Source organism: Thunnus maccoyii, chromosome 7 (genome assembly GCF_910596095.1).
Source record: "Thunnus maccoyii chromosome 7, fThuMac1.1, whole genome shotgun sequence".
In the NCBI taxonomy this organism is placed as follows: domain Eukaryota; kingdom Metazoa; phylum Chordata; class Actinopteri; order Scombriformes; family Scombridae; genus Thunnus; species Thunnus maccoyii.
This window is the reverse complement of record NC_056539.1, coordinates 16,097,561-16,120,981: the sequence shown is the minus strand read 5'-3', so window position 1 is coordinate 16,120,981 and position 23,421 is coordinate 16,097,561. Positions and strand designations below refer to the sequence as shown.

The 23,421-nt window shown below is 40.3% G+C and overlaps 1 protein-coding gene across 2 annotated transcripts in view; it reads right to left on the bottom strand.

The window, feature by feature from the left end:
• xpr1a (xenotropic and polytropic retrovirus receptor 1a) overlaps nt 1–23,421 on the bottom strand; it is a 72,853-nt gene that overhangs the window by 10,565 nt on the left and 38,867 nt on the right. For both annotated transcript variants that reach the window (XM_042417665.1, XM_042417666.1), the window contains exons 4-12: nt 11,375–11,476; nt 8,009–8,229; nt 7,749–7,898; nt 7,540–7,623; nt 6,628–6,709; nt 6,238–6,425; nt 5,703–5,882; nt 2,922–3,090; nt 1,345–1,545 (exon numbers count right to left, since the gene is read on the bottom strand). In XM_042417665.1, the coding sequence (XP_042273599.1) occupies nt 1,345–1,545; nt 2,922–3,090; nt 5,703–5,882; nt 6,238–6,425; nt 6,628–6,709; nt 7,540–7,623; nt 7,749–7,898; nt 8,009–8,229; nt 11,375–11,476 (1,377 nt within the window). The remainder of the gene's footprint in view (nt 1–1,344; nt 1,546–2,921; nt 3,091–5,702; nt 5,883–6,237; nt 6,426–6,627; nt 6,710–7,539; nt 7,624–7,748; nt 7,899–8,008; nt 8,230–11,374; nt 11,477–23,421) is intronic.

Below are 23,421 nucleotides of genomic sequence, written 5' to 3'. Positions count from 1 at the left end.
CGGTGCTCATATTCATCCACCAAAGGCTTGAAATTTGACAGAAAAATAATTCAAATAACTCTACAACAGGCAATTTCCTCAACCAGCCGTGCAAATGTCTCTCTTCCCATCCTCCTCCTTCACTTAACCAGCGACCGGTCTGGGCCTCCATTATCATGCGGGATGAAAGACAGCTTCATAGAGAATAACACATGAAGAGAGGCCATTAGTCGAAGGGTCTACAGGCTTCAGACCAGAGGAGGAAGGAGGATATGGTTTAATGGACGCCTTTCCTACCGAGCAGCAGAGGGAAAGATAAAAAAACAGGTTTGTCCGTCTGTATGTCTGTCTGTCTCTCTTCCTGGTTCATTCAATATCAGAAGACTGGTGGTCAGCTTAGGAAGAAAGCGTATTGATTTAAATTTATATTGGAAAAGAATAAAGTCAAGCTGGGAAATAACATTTAACAGTTTGAAAGGTTGAGATGAAATTTCACAGCTGGCATTTACTGGCAAATAAATATATAAACTGGCATCTGAGAGGAGTTTAAACATATGACCTGCAGGAAGAAAAAAAAACTGCTTTGAAACGAGCCGTGTGGACAAATATCTGTGAAACTCTGATGGAGAGTCTAAACACAAAGGCTGGATGCTTTTATTAACTGGAAGCTGTGTCTTTGAACATGAACTCCTTTGTGATATGGCTTCTGAATCTGAATAATTACAGGCTAATTGTGAAGCTGTCAGAGGGGGAGTGACTTGACTTTTAATGCTAACCACTCGCTCCTTCCAACTTTGTTTCAGCTACATCTAAGGTTGGACTATTTCTCTTTTCTTGCTCTCTATTTTTTTCCATTTTGCTACTTCTCCTTTTCTCCAGTCTCTCTCTGACCTCCCGCTCCCAGACTAAATGTCATATTGTGAGAGCAGAACCTTGTTTATCCGAGGCTCTGTTTGACAAACCTTTTCCATTTCCATTATAAAGCTCTGAGCACTGACAAGGAAACCAAGGCCAACTTCTAGCATTTGCGCTCAAGGTCACCTTTGCTTTCTGAGCATGCGCGCACACACACACATACACACACACACACACACACACACACACACACACACACGACTCAATAGAAAGTCTCAAGGCTGTGTGTCGACATGCTCCAGTAACACCAACACACCAATATTGATGCTTTAGTTTGCAGATTCAGACAGCCTCTGTGTGTTCTGGGCTCCTCTGTGATTCTACAGCACTGAAATTGACTGAAGATGCACTCTTACCATAACATGCCGACTCAGCTCAGATTAAACCTTCTACCTACATGACACATGAAACAGATATCTGAGTGGAGTTTCTGTGTGCGCTGTGTCTTACCTCTGTGCGTGGCGTAGAGCGCTGCGAAGGTGACGACAAAGAAAGTTGTGGAATATTTCCCGGCGTTCACCAGGTGAGGGAAGGCCCTCTTGGTGTCACGGTAACGCCGCAGACATTGGATGAAGCGGAACCAGGCGGGCAGACACTGGATGATGGCGCGCAAACCATACGAGTAGCTGTGGCACACGAAGTCACTAGAGTCTGGAGTAGAATAAAAAGGAATACAGTAGATTAGACATTTACTATCCATTTTCTCTCCCTTTTATCCGCCGTAATGCCCTCCACACGTTCTCCTTCATGCAGAAAAGCTCATCATTATGAGAGTCACATGGCTACACGACCTCTGTGTGGCCAAACATTTCCGTTCCATTAGCTCCGTGTTAATTGGCTGCGTGGAGGCCGGAGTGTCAATGTTGGCGGAGTGGAAGGACAGCAATTAAAACCTTATTCACATCACTTTTCCTGACAGGAGAACTCAGCTGTCTGGCACACTGTCAACTTATGACCAGCCAAAAGATTTGTGTTTCTATCAAGAGTTATGTTTTATTAACAGTTGAAGAATATGAAGAATATGATTACCAATAAATGTCAAAAATAACCAACTGTATATTACTGTATATATATAACAATTATTTTCATTATTTTTTTACATTTGTTTTGATGTGACGTAATGTCATGGAAAATGCCAACCACAGTTTCTCAGGTTCTTATGTGAAATCTTCAAATTGCTTGATGGTTTTAGACCAAAAGTCCAAAAAAACCCGAAGATATTAAATTTACAATAATATAGAAGAGAAAAGCAGTAAATCTTGGAGAATTGGAGTAAACATTGGAGAAGCTGGAGAAAGTGAACATTTGGCATTTTTGCTTGACACATGACTTAAAACAATTAATCGATTATCAAAATTGTTGTTGATTTATTTTCTGTTGATTAATTACTTCATTAATCAACTAATTATTTTAGCATTATTGTATATATTTAAATATCTATTGTCTGTTTCATCAATCTGTGCTTTTTTGTGTTGCAATTCATTTTGGTGTTTTTTTCCCTAAACTCCCTCATCTGTTACATCCACTTCAGTTGGTAAGCTTTCAACAAATCACTGAGAGCAGCTTGAACTTTGCATCCAGCAGCTGTTTTTACATGTATATGAATACAGCAGGGTACAATTTTCCTGTAAAGAAAACTCATGGCTGCAAATGTTGTGTGGCTGTGATGCATTATTGTTGATGTGGCTGTTGTCCATATACAAATTTCTGCCTTTTCTTGAAGGAAGTTAAGGAAAATGTTGACTCTAGAAAGAAGTCCCCTCTCTTGATCATTAGGGACTGATATCCAAAACCTCATTTCCCATTAATGTTTCAAGTGATGTATATATTACCGTCATTACATAATATTGTCCGTTAATGTGATCATATTTCCAGAAATCCAAGGTGCATCACTTTTAGCTCTTTTACAACAAGTTTTTCGGATACCTTTTAGGCTTATTGTCTCAATAACAGGGACAGAGGGCAATAAACTGCTTCAGTGCTATAACTATTCACAGCAGAGATACGACGATGGATTAATGCCTCACCTTTAATTGTAGGCAATAGACCCTTGCTGTTGCTCCACTGCAGCTCGAAGATGTAGAAGCAGATGAGATACTCCATATCCATCAGAACAACCACCAGAGAGTTGAGCTGATCAGCCAGCCAGAAGTCTGCAAACTCCACCCGGTGAAACGGCGCTGTGAACACGCGAAACTGTAAAAAAGACAAGAGTGGAAAGGAGGAAGGTGAAAAGAGGGAATGCAAGGACAAGCTAGCGATTAGAGTTCAGCCTTAATTTTGTTATAAAAAACTTATAAATTTGATAAATTCATATATACATTTTCCCTGCATTTCAGAAAACCTCTCTGCTGACCTCGCTCCAGTGGTTTTATTCAAATTTGCTTGTGTGTACGTGGGTTTCAGCAAACTGGGACTGAATTAGTCAACAATTAATCAGTGTGCAAATGTCACAGTGCTTCAGTATAGAGGTGCAAAGCAGGGAACAACCTCTATTAACGATCTGCAACACACAAAGGGGATAAATCCTCTGGACTGCCTTATCACCGCACCACAGGACACCCTAATGAGTCACGCTTAGTATCTGTGTGCATGTATTTGTTTACTTGAGTGTCACTATTCACCGGTGTACAACACAACCACATGAAAAGACCTGCCAGCATTTTGTGGCCTGCTTTGGCTTCTATGGGAATGTTATTTGGGATATGACTTTGGCAGCCGCTCGGTTTATTGACCATGCTTTGTAAAATGATACAACCCTGCCCGACTCTTTCCATTTACCCCCCCAGGCCACATCTGACATTCAGGAGCGACTGTATGCCTCTCTACATGTACACTCTCGAACGCATAACCCACATACACTCTCCCTCCACTGAAAATGTCAAAGATTATTGATCTTTTTTTTTCCTCTTAACCTGTCAATCAAAGTCTGTATTGATTGAGTGGTCATTTCCACTCTGCGTGGATGTCTCAAAGCTTGGTCTGCTGCCGTGATGTGGTTAGGTTTTCATTTCTTGAGCAAACACTAGTAATCCAGGTGCTAGCTCTGTAGTTTGTCCTATAATGAAATCTTTGTCCTCTGCCTGCAGTTTGTTGTCAGAAGAAATCAGCACTACTGGCTTGCATATATTTTACAGAACTGAAAGAAAGAAAGAAAAAAAAAAAAAGATTGTTTGCCCCAGTAACACTTTACAATTTCTCCTGAAATTTTCTTAATTACTTATTGCTTATTCCATTCAGCTATAGGTCTGACAAATATGAAAAACAGCTCATATCTGGTCTAATTCTGTGTAGGTTGTTATGATTACACAGGAACAATCAAGACTCAGGCTGATTAGGGAGCCACACAAGTGGAGGAGGGCTGAGGGAGTGTTGCCGAGGACTGTGGGGAGCTGTGAAAGGAAAGGACAAGAATATGAGGAGGGGAGTCTGCTGCTGAGGGGAGAGGCAGAAAGGAGGAGGAGGAGGAGGAGGAGGGATGAAGAGTGAGGAGAGGAGGAGGAGGAGGAGGAGGGACAGAGGAGCTCAGGGCATCAGCATACTGATAGATCTATGCCTGTAATGACTGCACAGTCACAGCCTCCACCTCCCCTGGGACGAGGCTGCATTCTATTATCCCTCAACCCTCTGCCCTCTGTCTCACTACACCCCCCTCTTTCACACACACACACGCACACGCACACACACACACACACACGCACACACGTGCGCACACACAAACACACACACACACCCTCTCTCCTGCAGCCCTGTAGCGCGGCTTAGACAAAGAACAGAGTAACATAGGAGGGTTTTGTAAACATGAGACATGAGATGCATATCTGAATATCTGAAGTACATGCATTCATTTTTGAGGCAGAGATACACACATACACACATCATACACATATACAGTGAATATTTAAATTGTGTCAGCAGCACAAAATAGCAAAAAGAAAAAAAAGCAAACAAAAAAGCAAATAGCTCATACAAAACTTGTTTGAATAGTTTTCTTTCTTCTCCTTCTGCTGCTTCCTGTTGGTTTAAATGCCAAAATAAAAATAAACCATCACCAGTATAAAGAAAGGTGCCACCTGTGGGGCAGGAAAGTCAAAAGAAAGCTAGTATGATATGACCTTATCTGAGCACAGCATATGTGTATAGCAGTTCGTATGATATTCTGCAAAAAGCACATACTTTGTGTCAAATACTATAAAAACAGCCAACTTTTATGGAATATTGTATACATGTTTATATTTGTTGAAGTTTTCAGTCAGTATTTTGGGGTTTGATTTTGGTTAAGGTTAGAGTATAATTTATTGGTAATGTTCTGGTAAAGCTCTACTTTGATTTTTGTAAATAAAAAACAGCTGGTTGATATCATGTGTTCTGTAATGTAATTTACTTACTTACAAAGAGCCACCAATCTAATGACAAATGCATTTCACATTAAATCAGGCTCTTCCACTTTCTGCTGCAAGTTACCTCTGTGTTCACAGCACCATGTTCATTCATCAGCCCACAAATTGAGCAAGTATCTCACAGCGAATCATCTTGTTTGCATCTCAATCATTTTATCACGGCAGTCCTCTAAAACATTATCTGCTGCTGGTTACCAGTTGTCAAACATTTGTCTCTGTATAACCTTGAATCCTGACTGTTGTGCTTATTTACTCAGTTAAAAGTATTTTCTAACTCCTAATAAAACACACGGCAGTCAGACACATTTTCAGAAGATTTTAGTGTGTATGACACCAAAGTTCAAATGGCATTGTTATTCTGTCAAAAGTCTGAATGGAATGCTCCAGTAAATAAATGTGTGGACTGACCAGTAGCTTGAGGAGCCAGAAACGTGACTTGTAGTAGCAGGTTTTGAAGGGGTTTATGAGGAAGAGCACCATGAAGCCGTAAAGGATGAGAGGATTGATCTGCATGGGGAGGTAGGTGTACTCTGAGTAGAGACAGGAGAGGATGCTGAGACACCACAACACGCCGAGGAAACCAGCGATCTGCAGCACAGAGACCGGAAACAGAAGAAGCTGGCGTTAAAAGAAAACCACTTTGACACAAAATCTCAATTAACAAGGTAATCTGAATAATTCAGTGCAAAATTATGTAATGTTTTGTATTTCTAGAGTATAAATAAAACCCTGTGGACGTTAGGTATGTATTGTTGCTGCTGCATGAATTTTATAAGGCAATCAATTCTTGAATCTGAATTTCCCAAGCGACTAAACAATCCCATTCATTCTCACTGCATATTTCAGAAACTTATGATTATCAATTTGAACACAAAGTTGTTTTTCTTCAATGTGTTCAGAGTGTTCTCATCCAGAAATATGTTTACATGCATCTCATTCTGACCTCAAACAGGTGTTGGTGTGAAAGGTTGTTTCGAGGATTGATCTCGAAGATGAGGACATGGTTGACTCCCGCCTGTCGCCATCCGTAAGTGTTGATGCCCAACAGGAAGAGGAACTGGATCAACAGGAAACCGCCCCGATAGATCCGCACCAAAGGCCAGATGTTCTCATAGCGGATGAACACAGCACCTGATAAAATGACGATAAAATCTGAAGCCTTTGCCTATCTGCTTGATAAAAAAAACAAACAATAAAACTTGCCGATCATGTTTGCTGTTCATCTTAAACAATCTACCAAAACTACCAGTTGTCTTACAGTGACACAATACAAATTGTGCAGGACTCAACAGGAAATTAAAAACTGATGAATTCTAATGTTGCTGTGACATACCGGTGAGAACAAAGGCGATGGCAAGAATGATAAAGACACCACAGTAGAGACCAACACGGAAGGTTGTCCAGGCTAACGCAGGCTGAAGCAAGAGAGAAGAATACAGAGGAACATTATTATCAAACTACAGTCACCTCATCACTGTATGTATTAACAACTTATACTGTATAGTTGTACATATTCATAAAAATCACCCAATTTTTAGATCATTTGATACTCATTTCGCACATTCAGATAAAACAAAACCTCAACTTATACAATGTGTCTCCAAATAAAGCTGCTCTGACTCCTTTTACCTGCATGAATATACAGTATTGATTATATAAATGCCTGTAGCGGAAATGGAGATAACAGCTGTCACATAGCATAATTCAAGTCAGACATGACAATAATTAATGCAGTAATAACAGCAGATATAAAATAGGGGAGTAAAATGCCACTAGCCTCAATTATTCTGAAAGATATCCTGTCTGTTCCAACAATGGAGAGGCACTTATAAAATCAATACTGAAGGCTCACACGGTTTCTGTTTCTTTGTCTCTTTCTCCCTCTCTCTCTCTTTCTCTCATGACAAGCTGCTCATATTTTGTTTTTAATCTATGTTCTCCACCAACAAAAGACAAGATTACAGTAAAATAAATGCAAAGATTATCCTTGCAGGGACCCTCTCATGCACGGATACCAAATGTGTTCTTAGGTTATTTTAATACTGTGGGTTGAGGGATGTTAAAAATATACTTTGTAAAACACTGGAAGGGGTTTAGCAACTTCCCTGCTTATTGGAGAATAAATCACATGAAATAAAGTTAAAGGAAAAATGGCTGATATGACTGAATTGTCTTTCTTTTGCAGTTTGTCAAGGCAGGTTCATTTCACTGAGAGACATCCAGTGTGACCAGCTGTACTTCTGACCTGAGCTGCCCCCAGTGGAGGAACTCTCAACCTCTTCATCGCCCGCTGACGATCTCCTCCCTCCAGCTCTGTGGTCACCAGTGTCTAGGGGGACACACACACACACACACACACACAAACCACAACGATTTTATGCATGTGTTCTGTTTTACATCAATCTCTGTGGACTATAATGTGTACAGTACATGTGTATGTGCACATATGAGCACCTCTGTCTCAGTGATGAGCTGTGTGATCTTCTTGCAGGTGTAGAAAGGCGCCACCTCCACGTGAGCCACACGCCAGTCAGCCCCGCGAGAAGTATCCAGGATCTTGTCATGTTTCTTCAGGATCTTACGGAAACCAGTGAAGTTCAGGTTCTGCGGACAAACAAAGAGGGAGAAACTGTTTTATGTACATAACAGACAGACAGACAGTGATACATTTCTTTAAATGCCCTTTAACCTTTTTTGAGTGTTTGTGTTGATACCTGGTAGTTCTGGAGCAGGATGAGGCTGAGGTAGAACTCGCTGAAGGCTAGCTTCAGGTCCTTGATGTTGTGGTGTTTGCAGCGCTCCTCCTGCGACAGGTGGAACATCGTCTTGCGTTTCCGCAGTCCGGGCGGAACGTTACTCTCGCGCTGAGCGTCCAGTGAAGACTGCAGCTCATTCTGCAGAGTGGCAAAACGTCTCTGGGCTTCAGCAAGCTTTTCTACAGAGCAACACAAGAAAGGAAATAAAAAGAGCTTTTAGGGGTTTATATGGCTTATTATTGAGGGAAGCATTTAGCAAACTGCACCACATTCACGCATTTTCATACTGCACGTATCCACACCTTAGAGCTATGTAGCTTGACGTAGTTTGACCCATGAAGTCAGGTTGAGTCTTGAGTTCTGTATCAACTGTTCATGAATTTGATTCAATTTGAAGTGATATTTCTGCAACAGGGGGCATTTTTAATCACATATATTTCAAAGTTCATAAAAGGTGACAAAAATTGAGTAAAATGTATTCATTAATAACACAAATCATTAAATGAACAAGATTAAAATAAACAACATTGCTAAGCTGAGTTTATGCTGTTAACTTTACTCTGTTAGACTTGCTTTTTGGTATCTAATTATTCAACTTATTACAAGCAATTGCAGAGAAGATGATAACTAAATCCTTTATACACCCTCTCTCCTCTCCTCCCCTCCCCTTCTCTCCTCTCCTCTGCTCTCCTCCCCTCCCCTCCCCTTCTCTCCTCTCCTCTCCTCTCCTCTCCTCTCCTCTCCTCTCCTCTCCTCTCCTCTAGGAAGCAGAAGCATGGAGACTATTAGGCTGTACTGACATGTAAATGCTGCTGAGTGAGGATCCATTATCTGGGTCAGTGATAGGTTAATATACCCAGGGAGAGAGAGAAGGGGAGGGAATAACGCAGGGCCTGGGCAGTAACCTGCATTTCATTAACTTCCCTTGTATAGCCTCCTATTTTTCTGACAGAGATTAGATGTCATTCTCCTCTTGCTTTTGACCAATGAAGCCCATGTATTAACTAGCTTAAATCTACAGTTACTCTGTGCTTATTTCTTGTTTAGAGAAATGTGCAAGTCATGTCTGCTCCAGCATTTTGCAAGATCATTCAGCTGGCACAGAAACTCTTAAACGAACAGATCTGGAGTCACAGTATGTACACTGATATTTTGTTGCAGTGCTTTATGTGACAGCAGTCTGATAAAAAGCAAAATTGATTTAGACTGACAGTCAGAGTATCTAAGGCTTCAACAGCTTTTCCTCTAAACTGAGAAATAGAGCACTAGTCATTTCACTGGTGACTTTCATGCTCTGTTGCTTTAACACACACACCCTCACAAAGTCTCCAGATATCACACTACCTGCCTTACAGGAATGCCACAGCTCTTCTTGGAAAGTAGCTAATCCTTCCGCAGGACTCGTACAGTCTGTCACAACAACGCTCGGATGAACACTTGGATGAACACATGACAACGGCAGGAGGCGTGAGAAAGTCAAGACCCTGACTGCCTGCCACTTGTGGGTTTAGGTTAAATCTGAGAATGCAGTAGCACTTCGTAACAGCAGACATGGCTGAGGGCAGTTAATCTGAGTGGGGTTAATAAACCTTAAACAGACAGGTGTTGGTGGTTTAGATTTCCACTTGTTTGGGTTTAATGTTGTTCTTCCTCAGCTTTCAGGAACAGACAGGGTGGATGGATGTTTCTTTAAAAGCAGCAGTCTGCAAAAATGGGCAAAACCTTCCACAGCGAGAGTTTTTTCTTTTCAGTGTGTGTTTAACCCTCGATGATGAAAGTGCTGTCCGGCAGGCTGGATTTCAGCGCAATGCAGCAGAGTAGCTTTGAAAGGTCAGGACCCCTTTCAATGGGAGATACAGAGGAAGAGAGTTGTGTGGAGGCAAGTGTCTTATGTAAAGTCGGCACACAATTTATCTCCATCTTTCCACTGCTCTCTCTAACACACACAACCTAACCAGCTTTTTTTTTTTTACTACACACAGACACTAACTGGCATCAGATAAAGCTGCTTGTCGGACACAACTGTAATTTCTTGCTTGCCCCTCCTGTGTGGGGAGAGTAAACAAGACGCCTGAGAGCAGGAAGGAGACGCTGATGTTTTCATACACAACATTTAACCAACCTCACACCTCCGGTCTGCTGAGGAGACAATGACTCACTGACTGTAATACTGATGTGATGTGACTGCTGCTGTCAAACACACTTACACATGTGGCAACGAGAACATCAGAAATGACAAGTAAGTGATTGTTTTGTTCTATTCTCCTCTATTGTTTCCCTTATGCTTTATTTATATAAACAGACAATAACATATACAGTAAAAGGGGACTCAAAATGAACCTCTAAAATATCCAGTCTTGTTAGATTTTTATCTGCACAAACAGCTCTATCCTAAGCAAAGGGAGCATGTATGATCCATTACGCGCAGCAGATAATGGATCAGGATAATGAAGGACTACTTAACAAGACATGGCCTCTACAGCAGCCAACAGCTAGTTTCTGGCATATGTCAGTAATGAAAACACACGGTTGTCTGAGAGAAAACAATCCTGAGGACCAAAGTTTCCTCAGTGCTTCAGTAAATCAACCTCCTGCTAACAAGGTCCACAATGATTTATACCCTGTTTGTTTCCTGCTGTAGCCGTCCATCTGCCATGAATCTCTCATCATTATGAGCTGGAACAAACTTGCCAGTAAACCTTGGCCCAGTGTTGACCCAGAGAGCCTGTAGTTCAACAAAACATCCTCTAGAGGAAGCACTGTCCATCTTTAGATAGCTCCCTCTTCCCCCTGAGCTGAAGTTCAAAGACCAGAAGGCAACCTTCTGGTACAAGAATACCAGAATATATTATGGCTTCCATCTCATGTTACACAGCACACACATACTCCCTCGTCCCCTGAAATACACACAGGCAGGGCCTGCTCACCTAAACATGACAACCATTGGCTACTTCACTCCAATGACCAAGATTAGACACAGTGTGGGACTTTTATTGGAGATGATTGTGTGATATAGCCATCATTGTCTTTACATCAGTGGTTTATATACTGTATCTCATGAAAAATTGTTATAAGGCAATAATGAGTGAATCGGAGTTCAGATCCAGAGTTTATTTGTAGATAAAGGAAACTTTTGAATTATGTTGATGTTGTCCAGATAATTGATTAACACAGTCCATACAACAATTTCTCTGAGTACCAGTCTAGTAATCACACTAACTGTTTTGGTTAATTGATCTGAAAACACTTTTCTTATTTGACTTGATTTGATGTATTCTGCTTCAATCATCACTGAAATCAAGTGTTACTGAAATGAATAAATACCTGAATAGAATGTGTTGATTTTCAGGAGCTCCTTCTCACAGGTCTGGAAAAACCTCTCCTCAAACTTAGCATAGTATCTCTTCACCGTGTCATCATCTGTGACTGGAGAAAAAAAGAAAAGAGGAAAAACAAAAATGGTGATTAGCTATGCAACAACCCAAATACTGTGTGAGCATCTATGAAGCACTGTTGCTCATTCATAATGTTTATCTGCAGAAGGAAGAGATCATTTAAAGTTGCTTTTTTTCCTTGATTCACATTCATACAGTTCCATATTTTCATACACACCTGGGAGCTGATTTGTGACAGCAAAGCAAATGTTCTATTGTGGTGAAAGGCACTAAATGATAAAGTATGAACTTTCTCTAAAGGCTGTTAACAAGAACAATGAAATAAACATCAATGCACATACCGGAGGGACAAAGTGCACAAAGCAAAGCGTTGAGATTGCAGATACCAAATTGTCATATGTGTCATATCACATGTGTTACAAGCTAACACATATCATACACTATGTTGAGTGATAATAGGTAACATCTCAGAACAGAGAAGGTGAGAACTTGTAGTAGCATAAACCTAAATGGCTAATAATAACGTTAGTTTACTTTTAAAGACACATGTATCTACATAGATTTAGAGCATCCTAGTGCTAAATTAGTCTAACTAGGGCTAATTTTGGTATCTACGTTTTCATCACCTATTGAGTGACTTAAGAAACTAGCCAATCCTCAAAAATCTTGGTGTGTTGGTTTAAGGTTCCTCATCACTGACGAAAACTGGCAGCGATTCAGAGTCACAATTAAATCAACAGCTTCCTTCTGCCTCTCTTCAGTGAGACAAAACCCTGCACGTCTTTTTCAGGACCAACCAATTCAATCAGTATTGATGCTCTGTCTCAGATCATTCACAGCAGGATACCTTACACCTGACAAGCTTAAAATGGGAGCTACTGGCCACACAGACAAGGACACACATGATGAATTTTCTTTATCATGTTCACACATACTGTATATTCACTAAACATGGATGCCTCTCAGTTTATAATTCATATCAGCAGTCAGTGATATTCATAAACAGTGTGCCTTATACATTCTTTCCATAAATATTTGACATTGTCATCACTTAGACATGCAGTATGACCAAATGTTAAATTAAGAACGTCATTGTAAGCAGAATAAACTGGAGAGAAGGGTTTTACTGGATAAAGTATCTACAGTGTTAGATCAGCCTTGTAAACATTAGCTATTGTATAAAGTAAGCCCAGACAGCAGCTGCTGGATGGAGTGGCTTTCTCATTCGACAAAGTAATAAGAAAGTGAAGCCCCAGGCTGCAGCCTGTCAATATCACTGCTATATTCACATACAAGCGCACACACACATGCACACATACCAACATTTACAGCAGGGTTGTACAGTGTTAGACTGTGATGAAAAGGTGAGGTAAATGTTCAACAACTGCTTTAAAGTCTGACAGCTTTACAAGAAAAATAAATGAGAAACTGCCTCCGCACCCGTTAATATAATCAATTCAAAGCGAATTAGGTGAAAACGCTGAATAGCCTAAAGTTCACTATAGACGGACAAACCCAGTGGAGCATGAGAGAGGGAAACTTCCTACAGCAGATCTATTAGATTAGATTAAAGCGGTGCTCATTAAACGTCTAAAAGAAGACCATTACAGTAATGACAACAGTTGAGAAATAGGACAAACATATAGCTACAGGCATAAAGCTAACTTTACTTTATGAATTATAAATGAAGTTTGCCAACAAGAATGAAGTTCCACTAAAGTTTAACAGTGTCTTTAGAGAGGTTGAGAGATAGGGAACGGAGCTATTGTAGTACATTAACTGTGGTACAGACAAAAGAGTTAAAGACGTAAAATGTAAAAAGGCTTGTAATGAAAACAGCTGGGATTTGTTAGGTTGAGTACAGTCATGGCTGTACATGGTTTAATGGGTCCCTTGTATGTCAGAGAATCCGATATACCCACAGAAAACAGACAGAAATTAGCAGGAGGAGAAGATGAAGCTACCAAAAGAAGTGAAAGAAATGTAGACAAACAAAGAAGAAAGAGACAGAAAAGGAAGCAGATGGTCTCCAATCTGCCTCACACTTCTGCTCAATTGCACAGTTCAGGCTGCAGTCACAACTCTTTCAGCCCTACAACCATCCAAAGCTCGGCCACCTCAGCACCAGCCAACTGACAGGCTGACTGGCTGGCTGCTGCAGGAGGATGGATGACTGGCTGTCTGGATGGAGGGATGCACGGTTGAACTGCCGATCTGTCAGCCGACTAACAGGTCAGTTGAATTACTGAGTACCTGGCTGCTCGGTGAGCCATGACAGAATGACTAATAGTCCAACAAGCTCCTTCAGTCGGGCTCGCAGACAAGCGTCAACCTGAGTTTGTATTGTAGTTCAAAGTAAAATGTTACGCTGCTAATGAACACTTTTTATGATGGAGTACTGAAGGATGGAGATGTAAAGTGTCATGAACTGGCCCAGAATCAGTGACAAAAAAAAATAAAAAAAATCACACATTAACAAAGTTTCTAAAAAAAAATACATTTATTGTCAACTTAAGCTAAAATAAAATACTAATGTTAGTCAGCTAGGTCTGTAATGAATGCAGTGTGTGGATGAGAGTAGTGTGTGATGAGTGCAAAAAAATCCCCCACAAAATCCTTACTGAACTAGCTGGAGGAGGCCTGGGAGGAGGAGAAGAGAAAGAGGTTGAAAGTGAAGCCACTTAAATAGATGGAAGCCTAAACTACTCAGGTGTTGTTAGTTTTCTGATGTCCTCTCCCACTCAAACTAAATCTATGCAACTACAGTCATAAACAACTCTCTTCATTGACAAGAAGAACAAGGAGTCCTGCAGTAGAAGGTCTGGCCCCTACACAGTCCTGATCTCAACATCGTAGAGTCAGTCTGGGATTACAAGAGAGAAACAACTGAGACGCTTAAATCCACAGAAGATCTATGGCAACTTCTCCAAGATGCAGGAACAACTGACCTGCGAGTACCTCGAAAACTGTGTGCAGGTATACTGAGGAGACCTGGTGCTGCTTTAAAGTCACACCAAATACTGATTTACTGAACTTTGTATGAAGTTAATTGATAAATAAAAACTATTCATGGCATTATTTTTGAAAGCATCCTCACTTTGAGTGTCTAAAACTTTTGAACAGCCCTGTATATATTTATATATTTTTGGAAATACTGGGTGGCATTTGATGGAGCTCAGGAAAAACAGGCAAACACCAACATTAGCTGGTAATTTAATGACTGAAAATCACATTTTGTCACATTACATTCCTGTTTTCAAATAGCTTTCTGAACTCAATATGTATTGTGAATCAATAAATTACATTCACAGGGATGTTTTGGAGGAATACATATTTTGTGAAAGCGCCTGTTTTCCCCGCTTTGATTCTGACTAACAGAGCGAGTGTGGTGGTAAGAGTGGAGGATGAAAGTGTAGATGTGAGGGCAGCGTGCAGGTAGAAAAGGGAATGACCCTGCACCCACTGTCTCTTTGTTGTCCTGCCACCCAGTACACTGCTGAACACTGCAGTGAAGAAGTGTGTGTATTTCCACATGCGCACGTCTCCTTTTGTTTGTGCATTTATGTGTGTGAGGTGTGTGATGTGTAGGAACAAAGGCCACTGTCATCTTTGGATTCATCTTCACAGCTGTGGATTACTGAGGCTTCACCAACAGTCTCTCTGCCGCTGCCTTCTCTCCTCAAACTGCGACACACACTTCAACCAGCATTAGCGTCTCATAATTACATTGTCTCAACTCTCCATCTGCCTCCTAAGGTGAACTGTGTTACAGCGTAAATGCAATGAAACCTAATTACTAAAACATTCTGAATTCATGCAACTATTATGGCATATGGTATATCTTTAATTTGATCAACGCGTGCCGGCGTTCCTGTAAATCTGACAGCTTCTCTTTCAGCTACACAGTATGGGTTCTCATTATCCCGCGTCTGGACGGACGCTAACAGTGATGGCTTTCTAGAGTCCGACAGCGTCCACCTGGGATGAAGGTGGATGAAAGTTTGGACATCCTGGGAAATAAGAGCTTAAACAGAGTGACTGAATAGAAACTTTTTACTTATCTCTTATACCTATAGAACAAATAAGAATGTACACACTAACAGTTTTACAATCATTATTTTGTTGTCTTTCTACAGATACAATAAACCACACTAACACCTTTGCATAGTACATGGCCTCCGTTTGGTCCTTGACTCGATTCTGCAGAGGGATTGTTTCCTCTACGCTAACAACCACACACCAAAGCACACAGAGGCCCCCTCCACCCTTTCCTCCAGCCAATGTTTAACGGTTCCCTGCAGTCCTGGATGCCCTGGCATTTGTTTCATGGTATGTGTGTGTGTATGTGTGTGTGTGGGGCAAAGCCAAAGAGATGATGATAGAGCACCTCAGTGGGGAACAATAATGGTTCTGTCCCTTTGAGGCTTTCTGGTGATATATGCCTCTGTGCACTCTGTGTGTGTATTTAAACCAAGTGTTTTTGACAGTACTTCAGCACTGACACTTCAAGTGTCAATAAACACTTTTCCCCTTCGTCTTCAGAAAACTAAATTAACCTGTGTTTACAGTAATGTAATGTTCCAGTAATGTTTATATAACTGACCAACCAAGGCAGAGAATTTACAGCAGCTGAAAGGCTCTAATTTTGCTCAAAGCACCACAACTACTGTTTATCTAGGATCTAATTTATCTAAAGCCTCAGAAAAATCAATACATGGTTTGATTAGATTTAGGGACATTTAACTGCCGTAAATCACAACCATAAATATATAAGTAATAATTTTATCAATTATTTGAGCAATCATTTATAAAATATAAACATTTGGTGATTACAGGTTTAACAATCAACATGCAAATTTTCTTCTTTTATACAATTTAAAATATTATAAAAGGGGTTTGTTGACTAATCACACAATTTTAACATCTATGTTATCATGTAGCCTATGTTTTTTTTCCATGGGGGTGAAGGGTTGTGGGGGGTCCCTTATCCAAACTGAGGGTCTACGGATAGAGGATGTTGTATTGCTGTACAGATTGTAAAGCCCCCTGAGGCAAATTTGTGATTATACAAATTAAATTGAAATGACTTAACATGATTTTGAGCTGATTAAATGTAATGTATTTATTTTATAAATGAAAGAAGACCAAAAGATTTGCACACATTGTTATATTACAAACACTAAATTTAGAAATACAGAATAAATTATAGATCTATTCATTTAACAATAATCATTTAATTAAAAATGACCATAAAATGTAAAGCATTATTTTGTATAAACGTGTCCATTAATCACCATAAAGCATTTTTCTTTGTTTCAGCATCAACAGCTAAATCACTGGATTTTATAAACAAGCAGGAGAGTCAGGTGCCTTCATTCATCGGCTTCGTTGTTTCAGACAAAGAATTGTGCTGGTAGCTAGAAAAACAACTCTTGACCTACAGTATTCCCAGGGCGGGTTGTAGAAGGCAGCCCCCCTCCCTCTCCGCTAACCCCTTCTTCTGTAGATTGTATAAATAAATGATGAGACAGCTTCCCCAGAACTCTACTACTCTAACCCCCAAAACCCTTCTCACATACACACACACACACAAACACACTCACACACATACACACACACACACACACCCCACCCCCAACTTCTTATATTCCCATACTGGCATCCTATGACGTGGCCCCATAAAACCAGTACATAAATACTTCATGGAAACCCTCTAACTTGCTGTCAGTCGGAGGGTTGGAGAGAGTTGGAGAGAGCAACCACCAACAAAGACACATATTTGTCACTCTGTATCACATACTCATGCTGGAGAGGAGGTTAAACTTAACATGAACTCACAACTGCTTTTGGCGTTTTACAAGCAAAGTTAAAGTCTTAACAGATTTTGCCGATTGTGGATTTTCCGTTAGTCGCTTTGATTCACTTTTTTACCCCTTCTGATCTATCGGATGTTTCATGTAGAAAATTTATTGACATTAAGTTAGGAGTGACAAAGAAGGTGAAAATGCACTGAAAAAGAAGGAGAAAAATATTTCCTCCATGATGGGAGCTCAGATATTATCTGTCATTACACTGGAGCCTGGAGAGAGCGTGAAGACAGAGTAGCATCTATCTCTTCACAATCCTCTAAAACAAACACACACAGACACACACAAATTGAATGTCCCTCTTTTTAAGCTCCATTTACCCCATTTAACGACACCTCAGTGCAGGAAATAAACTATGTTCTGATAGCATTACTGTCAGGGGAACTGAAGAGGCTATTCCATTATGATTGTCGTTGTATTAGCTTTGCTTATCTCTTTCCTCCAAGCATGCAGACAGGTGTAAATCACAAACGCAGAGAAAGACAAACTGGGCTATAACAGAGAATAGGGTTGAGTTAACTCTGGGCTAATATAAATTTAGAGAGACAAAAAGAGCAAGTGCATATAAACAACTTCAACATCCTGCAGTGTCAGGCTTTAAGGAAGGAAACAACATAAAACCAGCCAGACAACCCCCCTCCATTCCTTCATCTCGCCTTTTTTTTTTTTCTCTCTCCCACTTATTCCCATTCGGCCCTCCAGCCACAATTAAATCTACCAATCATCTCTCTTATCGAGGCCAGGGGAGCATTGAGAATGCACCCTCACTGGGCTAGACTGCCAGCCAGGGAGGACCAGAGGCAGGATGAGCAGGAACTACTGTAGGTCCCAATCCATTGTGTACTATTTATACTACCACACTGCAAGCTAAGCACCTCCAAAATATACCAAATAAATAAACTACACTGGCAAAGAGTAGTGAAAATGATACGAAGGAGAGAGTCACACATTCAACGCATTCTGAGGAGTGTTAATATCTATTTTGTGTGTGTGTGTGTGTGTGTGAGAGAGAGAGAGAGAAAGAGAGAGAGAGAGAGATAGGGGCACATGTGATGGGTATATTACCAGCAGCCAAGTGCATACTTGATTAGTGAGAAAGAGTATAAGCAAGAGGCCAGATGGGGTGTGAGATGATCCTGGGGACCAGAGGGAAAACACACAACACCCAAACACACTGGAGAATGGTAAAAGAAAGTCACACTGAGGGAGAAAGAGAACAAGAGACACATGTAGAGAGAGATAAATATGGGGAGAAAGAGATATAGGGAGAGAAACAGGAAGCAGGGTTTGGATGGGAAGAAAAATAGATATGGAATGACAACTCTAACAGGAAGTGTAGGTTTACAAGTTTGTTTGTTTTTTTTCTTAAAACTGTGTGCAGAGTGTAGTCCAGATGCTACTTTGTAAGGTGGGACCACTGTAGACTTCTGTATGACTGAATTACTGTAATGGACTGTATAACAATTTCTGCATGCAAACAAATATTGATTAATGGCCACAAAACATTCAACTTACTGCAGGCAATATACTTGAAAGGATGTAATACAGTCAAATCACCAGAAATTCAAATGTAAATAGAAAGCAAACATTATATGGCACAATGTTGGAGGCCGAGTGAGACACCTGAGTAACTGAGCAAGAAAGATGCACACTTATTAAGATTACAAAACACAGGCTTCAAGAAAATGGTGACTAGAAGTGATTGGACTTGCTTGGTAAATTAATTATGTGATATGAAGAAAGTAACTATAAGAGTTACAAATCAATCCTTTGACACTGAGAAAATTTGTATAATCACATTTACTGTCGTAGCTATTTTCCATATCCAAGACACCATCAATATCTTGTGTACATAAACACAGTGTGTGTGTGTGTGTGTGTGTGCACGAGAAACAATGTCACTATTATTGCTGTCATTGCTACCTGTGCACTGATTTGTTATGCGTTACTGTATGTTATTATGTTATATTGTTTCAGGTGAAAAACAGATGCCTGGAAGATGGGAAAACACTGTAGCTTGCTTTAAAAATACAGTAAAGTACTTGTTTTTTACAGTCTACATTGCAAATGAGAAAACAACAGCACTGTTACTTTGCTTTGAATACTTGGTTGCTGTCCAAGGTACTGAAATTACACAAGAAATGTGTTATCTTTCCTCCTGTTTATAAGTTACAGCTGTTCTGACACTGAGAGGTGGAAAACAGCCGTCTCTGAAGAGCACAGATGGCGGTAGTGTGTGTGAGTGCATGTTAATTTGTGTCTCTTTATGCATATGCAAAACCTTGGACAGGAACAAGATGAAAAACAGAACGGACAGACCAATTAAAGTAAACATGGAGTCAGCGGTTCAGTTAATATATGTGGACCCGTCAGTCCATATAGTACGTTCTATATAGGTATACAGATAATAGGAGAAAACAAAGTAGGTATAAAAGAAACAGAAAACTTTTCACTGTGCAGCCTGTATAGCAATTACTTGAGCAGATCCTTAAACAAGGCGTAGATGTTGAACCATGCGGGCTGATGGAAGTAAATTAGATGAAGTTTCTGAGAATCACGTGAAGTGGGTCATGTTTGTTGTTAAACAGGCTTTTTTTCTTTCCCTAACATTTCCTGTAAAATAGAAAAATAGAAACAGACAGTGTGTGAAAGTACATATGAATGTGTGCGAGGATGTTTTATGTGTTAAATCTATCCTGCTGTGCTCTTGCATTGTCTCAGCATGCATTAAATAGGCCCTGATAGTTCCCATATCCCTTTTAAGCCCAGTTGTACACACCACAGTTGACTGCAGAACAGAGACACACATTTGGGACAGCAAACCGCTGAGACAAAAAGCACTGCGGTGACTTGATTTGGAGTTCAGTGGAGGGCTAAATGGGCATGGCTGAAAGCACAGAGGCGGATAAATGAGAATAAGGGAGACGAGGGAAGAGGTTAGATGAGGTGGAATTGGACAGAGAGGAGAAGTAGGCCACAGATTCTTCCAATCGCACAAACAGGAAGTCCACTGAAAGCAGTATTGCTGACCAGGAGGCTGATGGGAAAGTTAATTACTCCTGCTCTATATTCCTTGGAGGGCAGTAAAAAGAAAAGTCAGTGTGTGTGTTTTAGTCTGAGCAATTCTTTCTTTCCCTCATTCTCTGTCTTTATCTGTTCCCTCTCTCTTTCTCCCTCCCTTCATTCCAGCTTCTACTTATTTTACTAAGCTGCTGTGAAGCGTTATCTCTGACAGTCAGAGTGAGGGGAAGTTTGGCCCAGACCTCTCTTTCTCTCCTCCCAGTACCACACAGGGCCTTGAAGATAGGGATAGTTTCTCTGAGAGTCTCACTGACTGCTTGCATTTCTCTACTGTACAGGTAGATAGAGGCTGAGGGAAAAGGCAAACTGATAACGGTGTGAATTAAAAACTGTTGATTCATCTCATCGGTTGAAATGTTCGACGGAACTTTGCAGCTTCAATCACGTCTCTCAAACTTTGTGCAGACATCTTAAATCCTTTGAGATTCAGAATATTAGAAAATGATTTTGTCTGCCAAGAAGGTCTTGATGGTTATACCGAAAAGTAAAATTAAATGTACATAAAGCCTGTGGTCTTTGTTTTGATCAGCATGTGTTATATTTCTCATTCACAGCCACTTCATTGCTAGTTTTTTAATGTGATATTTATTGTCAATATCACATTTCTATACACAGTCTAACACAGCTCGTGTAAAGCAGACTTCCTCTGGCAGCAATCCAATAAAGGATGTGGATAAACTATCCATGTCTCCGTATGCAAACTCACGCGCTGCACTGATCCCTTATACAACATTAATTGAAGCAAATCTAATCTACAGAGATAAGGTCTGATTTCATGGAGGCTCTTTCAAAGAGAACAGTCACTGTGGAGTCAGCCTGTAAGATGACTCCCCTGAGAGGAACGGCAGAATAGAGTTATACTCTTAAATAAAAAATGACTAGTATGCGATATCTTTTAATTCAGAATATGGTTTTGTGGGTACTATCATTTCCCCTGTTGTTGGAAAAGATAAGATTACATATATTACATCTACCTTTAATTTCTTTAATCAAACACCAGACAACTTTTTCTGTTTTTTTTTCCTGAAATTTAATTTTTATCTATCAACTATCTGCAATAATATAGTGTCTTTTCTTCCATTTGCCACCCCTGTAGATATAAAACATGTATGACCTATCATCATCTGAAGGAATTGAAGAGCAGAATTAACACTGGACACTGACTAGCTAGTCTTTGTTCATTTAAATCATATTTAAAACAAGTTTACATACAAACCAAAACTGGAATAGAAAAGAGAGAACAGTATGATGGAGAAAAGACAAAGCTGACACAGCAGGATATGCTGGTACTTCCCACCACAACATACAACCTCGAAATGTGTGTGTGTGTGTGTGTGTGTGTGTGTATGAGTGCATGTGTTTTACTTGAATTTCCTCCATTAAATGCCATTAGGGAACCACTATCTTGTAATGGCTACCTGGAGCCACTACACATTAAGTACATCTATGTGTTTATGGATCAGAGGATGTCATCACTTTGATAGCAATCTCCTCTGAAACATGTGATGTCTGCATCTAAAAGATGTAGCAAACTGAAGGATCGGCCGGCAAGATAGTTATATAAATGCAACCTCTGTCAAGAACTGTCTTAATGAAAAGAAAGTGGAATAGGATCACGGTATAGGATGTTTTGTTCTTGTTAAGTTGTGTGGAGAAGTGCATCTTCACACTGTGACATTATATATCTTGAGCTTTCAAGTATGTGGTTCAAAGGAGAAATGCAAGAAGTAAGTATGTTTAGGTACAAATGGTGGATGAAAAAACTGTGTTAGAAGAAAGCAGAAACTAAGGTTCACATTGTCAACTCCAAAGTTTGCATGCATATGAAAAACCTCAGCTCCAACATCAGAAACTTCTCTTATGCTCTTGGAAAGCCTGGTGACCACAAGTGCATTGTAGGTTTTTGTACGTTCTTCACACAATCTAAGAGTTTAAGCCTAAAGGTCTGTCTGACATTAGGTTTGCATTGCAGGTACTGTTTCTCTAAATCACAGAACTTCAACTTCAAAGTGCTTGCATGTTTACATATATATGAGCCTGCTATGACTGTGACCGGACAATATGGCAGCACAGAGCTCGGGGAGGCAACATAGCAGGCTGCTCTTGGAAAATTACTCACTGATTCACTGAGCTGGAATGAAGGTTATACAGTATGAAGCAAAACCTAATTAAAAAATTAGGGGAGGTGTGCAAAGAGGAGTAAAGGAAGGAGATGAGGAGTACCAGAGTGAGTGAGAGCAGTGGGGAGAACGAGGGAGACAGGAGGGAGGTTGGTGGTTGAGCGAGAGTTGGAGGGCGTCACGTCTCATCAGCATTGTGTGAACTCACAGCACATGCCCAGAGCCTGAGGGGAAATTGTCAATTTGTGGTGAGACTGTTTCTGTATGCGCATATTTTCTACTACATTGTATAGTTTTGTCTTGTATATTAGTCTATTGCATTGACTATTTAATTTCATCTTGAGTAAGGGGAGAGCAAAAGTCCTTATCTAAATGATAATTAATGTAGTGACTATTAAATATAGTGCAGTTAATGAGGAAAGTTTAAGGTCTATTAGAAAATAGACTGAAGCACAAAGGGACAGTATAACAGGTGAAGGCAAAAACGACATCTTTCTGTGTACTGTACAGAAATTAATAACTTTCTTTTGTCTTCTACCATTTTTTTCTATCCTCCTCTGGAGGATCAAAGCAGAGAAAAGTAAATGACATAGTGTGAATAGATACAGAGTCTCTAATCTCTTCTCAGGATCGCCAACTAGCAGCTTAACTCCATTAGTCAGGGCTGGTCTACATGGTCATGCCTCATTAGGATTACAATAAGGTTTATGTTCTGCTCTCAGCGTTACGCAAACATGATTGATATGAATCATCTAGTCTGTGGAGAAAAGACAGCATCAGAAATCTGAGGCAGAATATATATCTACTTCCTCTCTCACCTCTCTCCTTCACCGGTCCTCTTCTCCTCATCTTTCCTCCTCACTGAGCTCGTTCAGTCGATCCATGTGCGACCAAGTGGAAGAGATAAG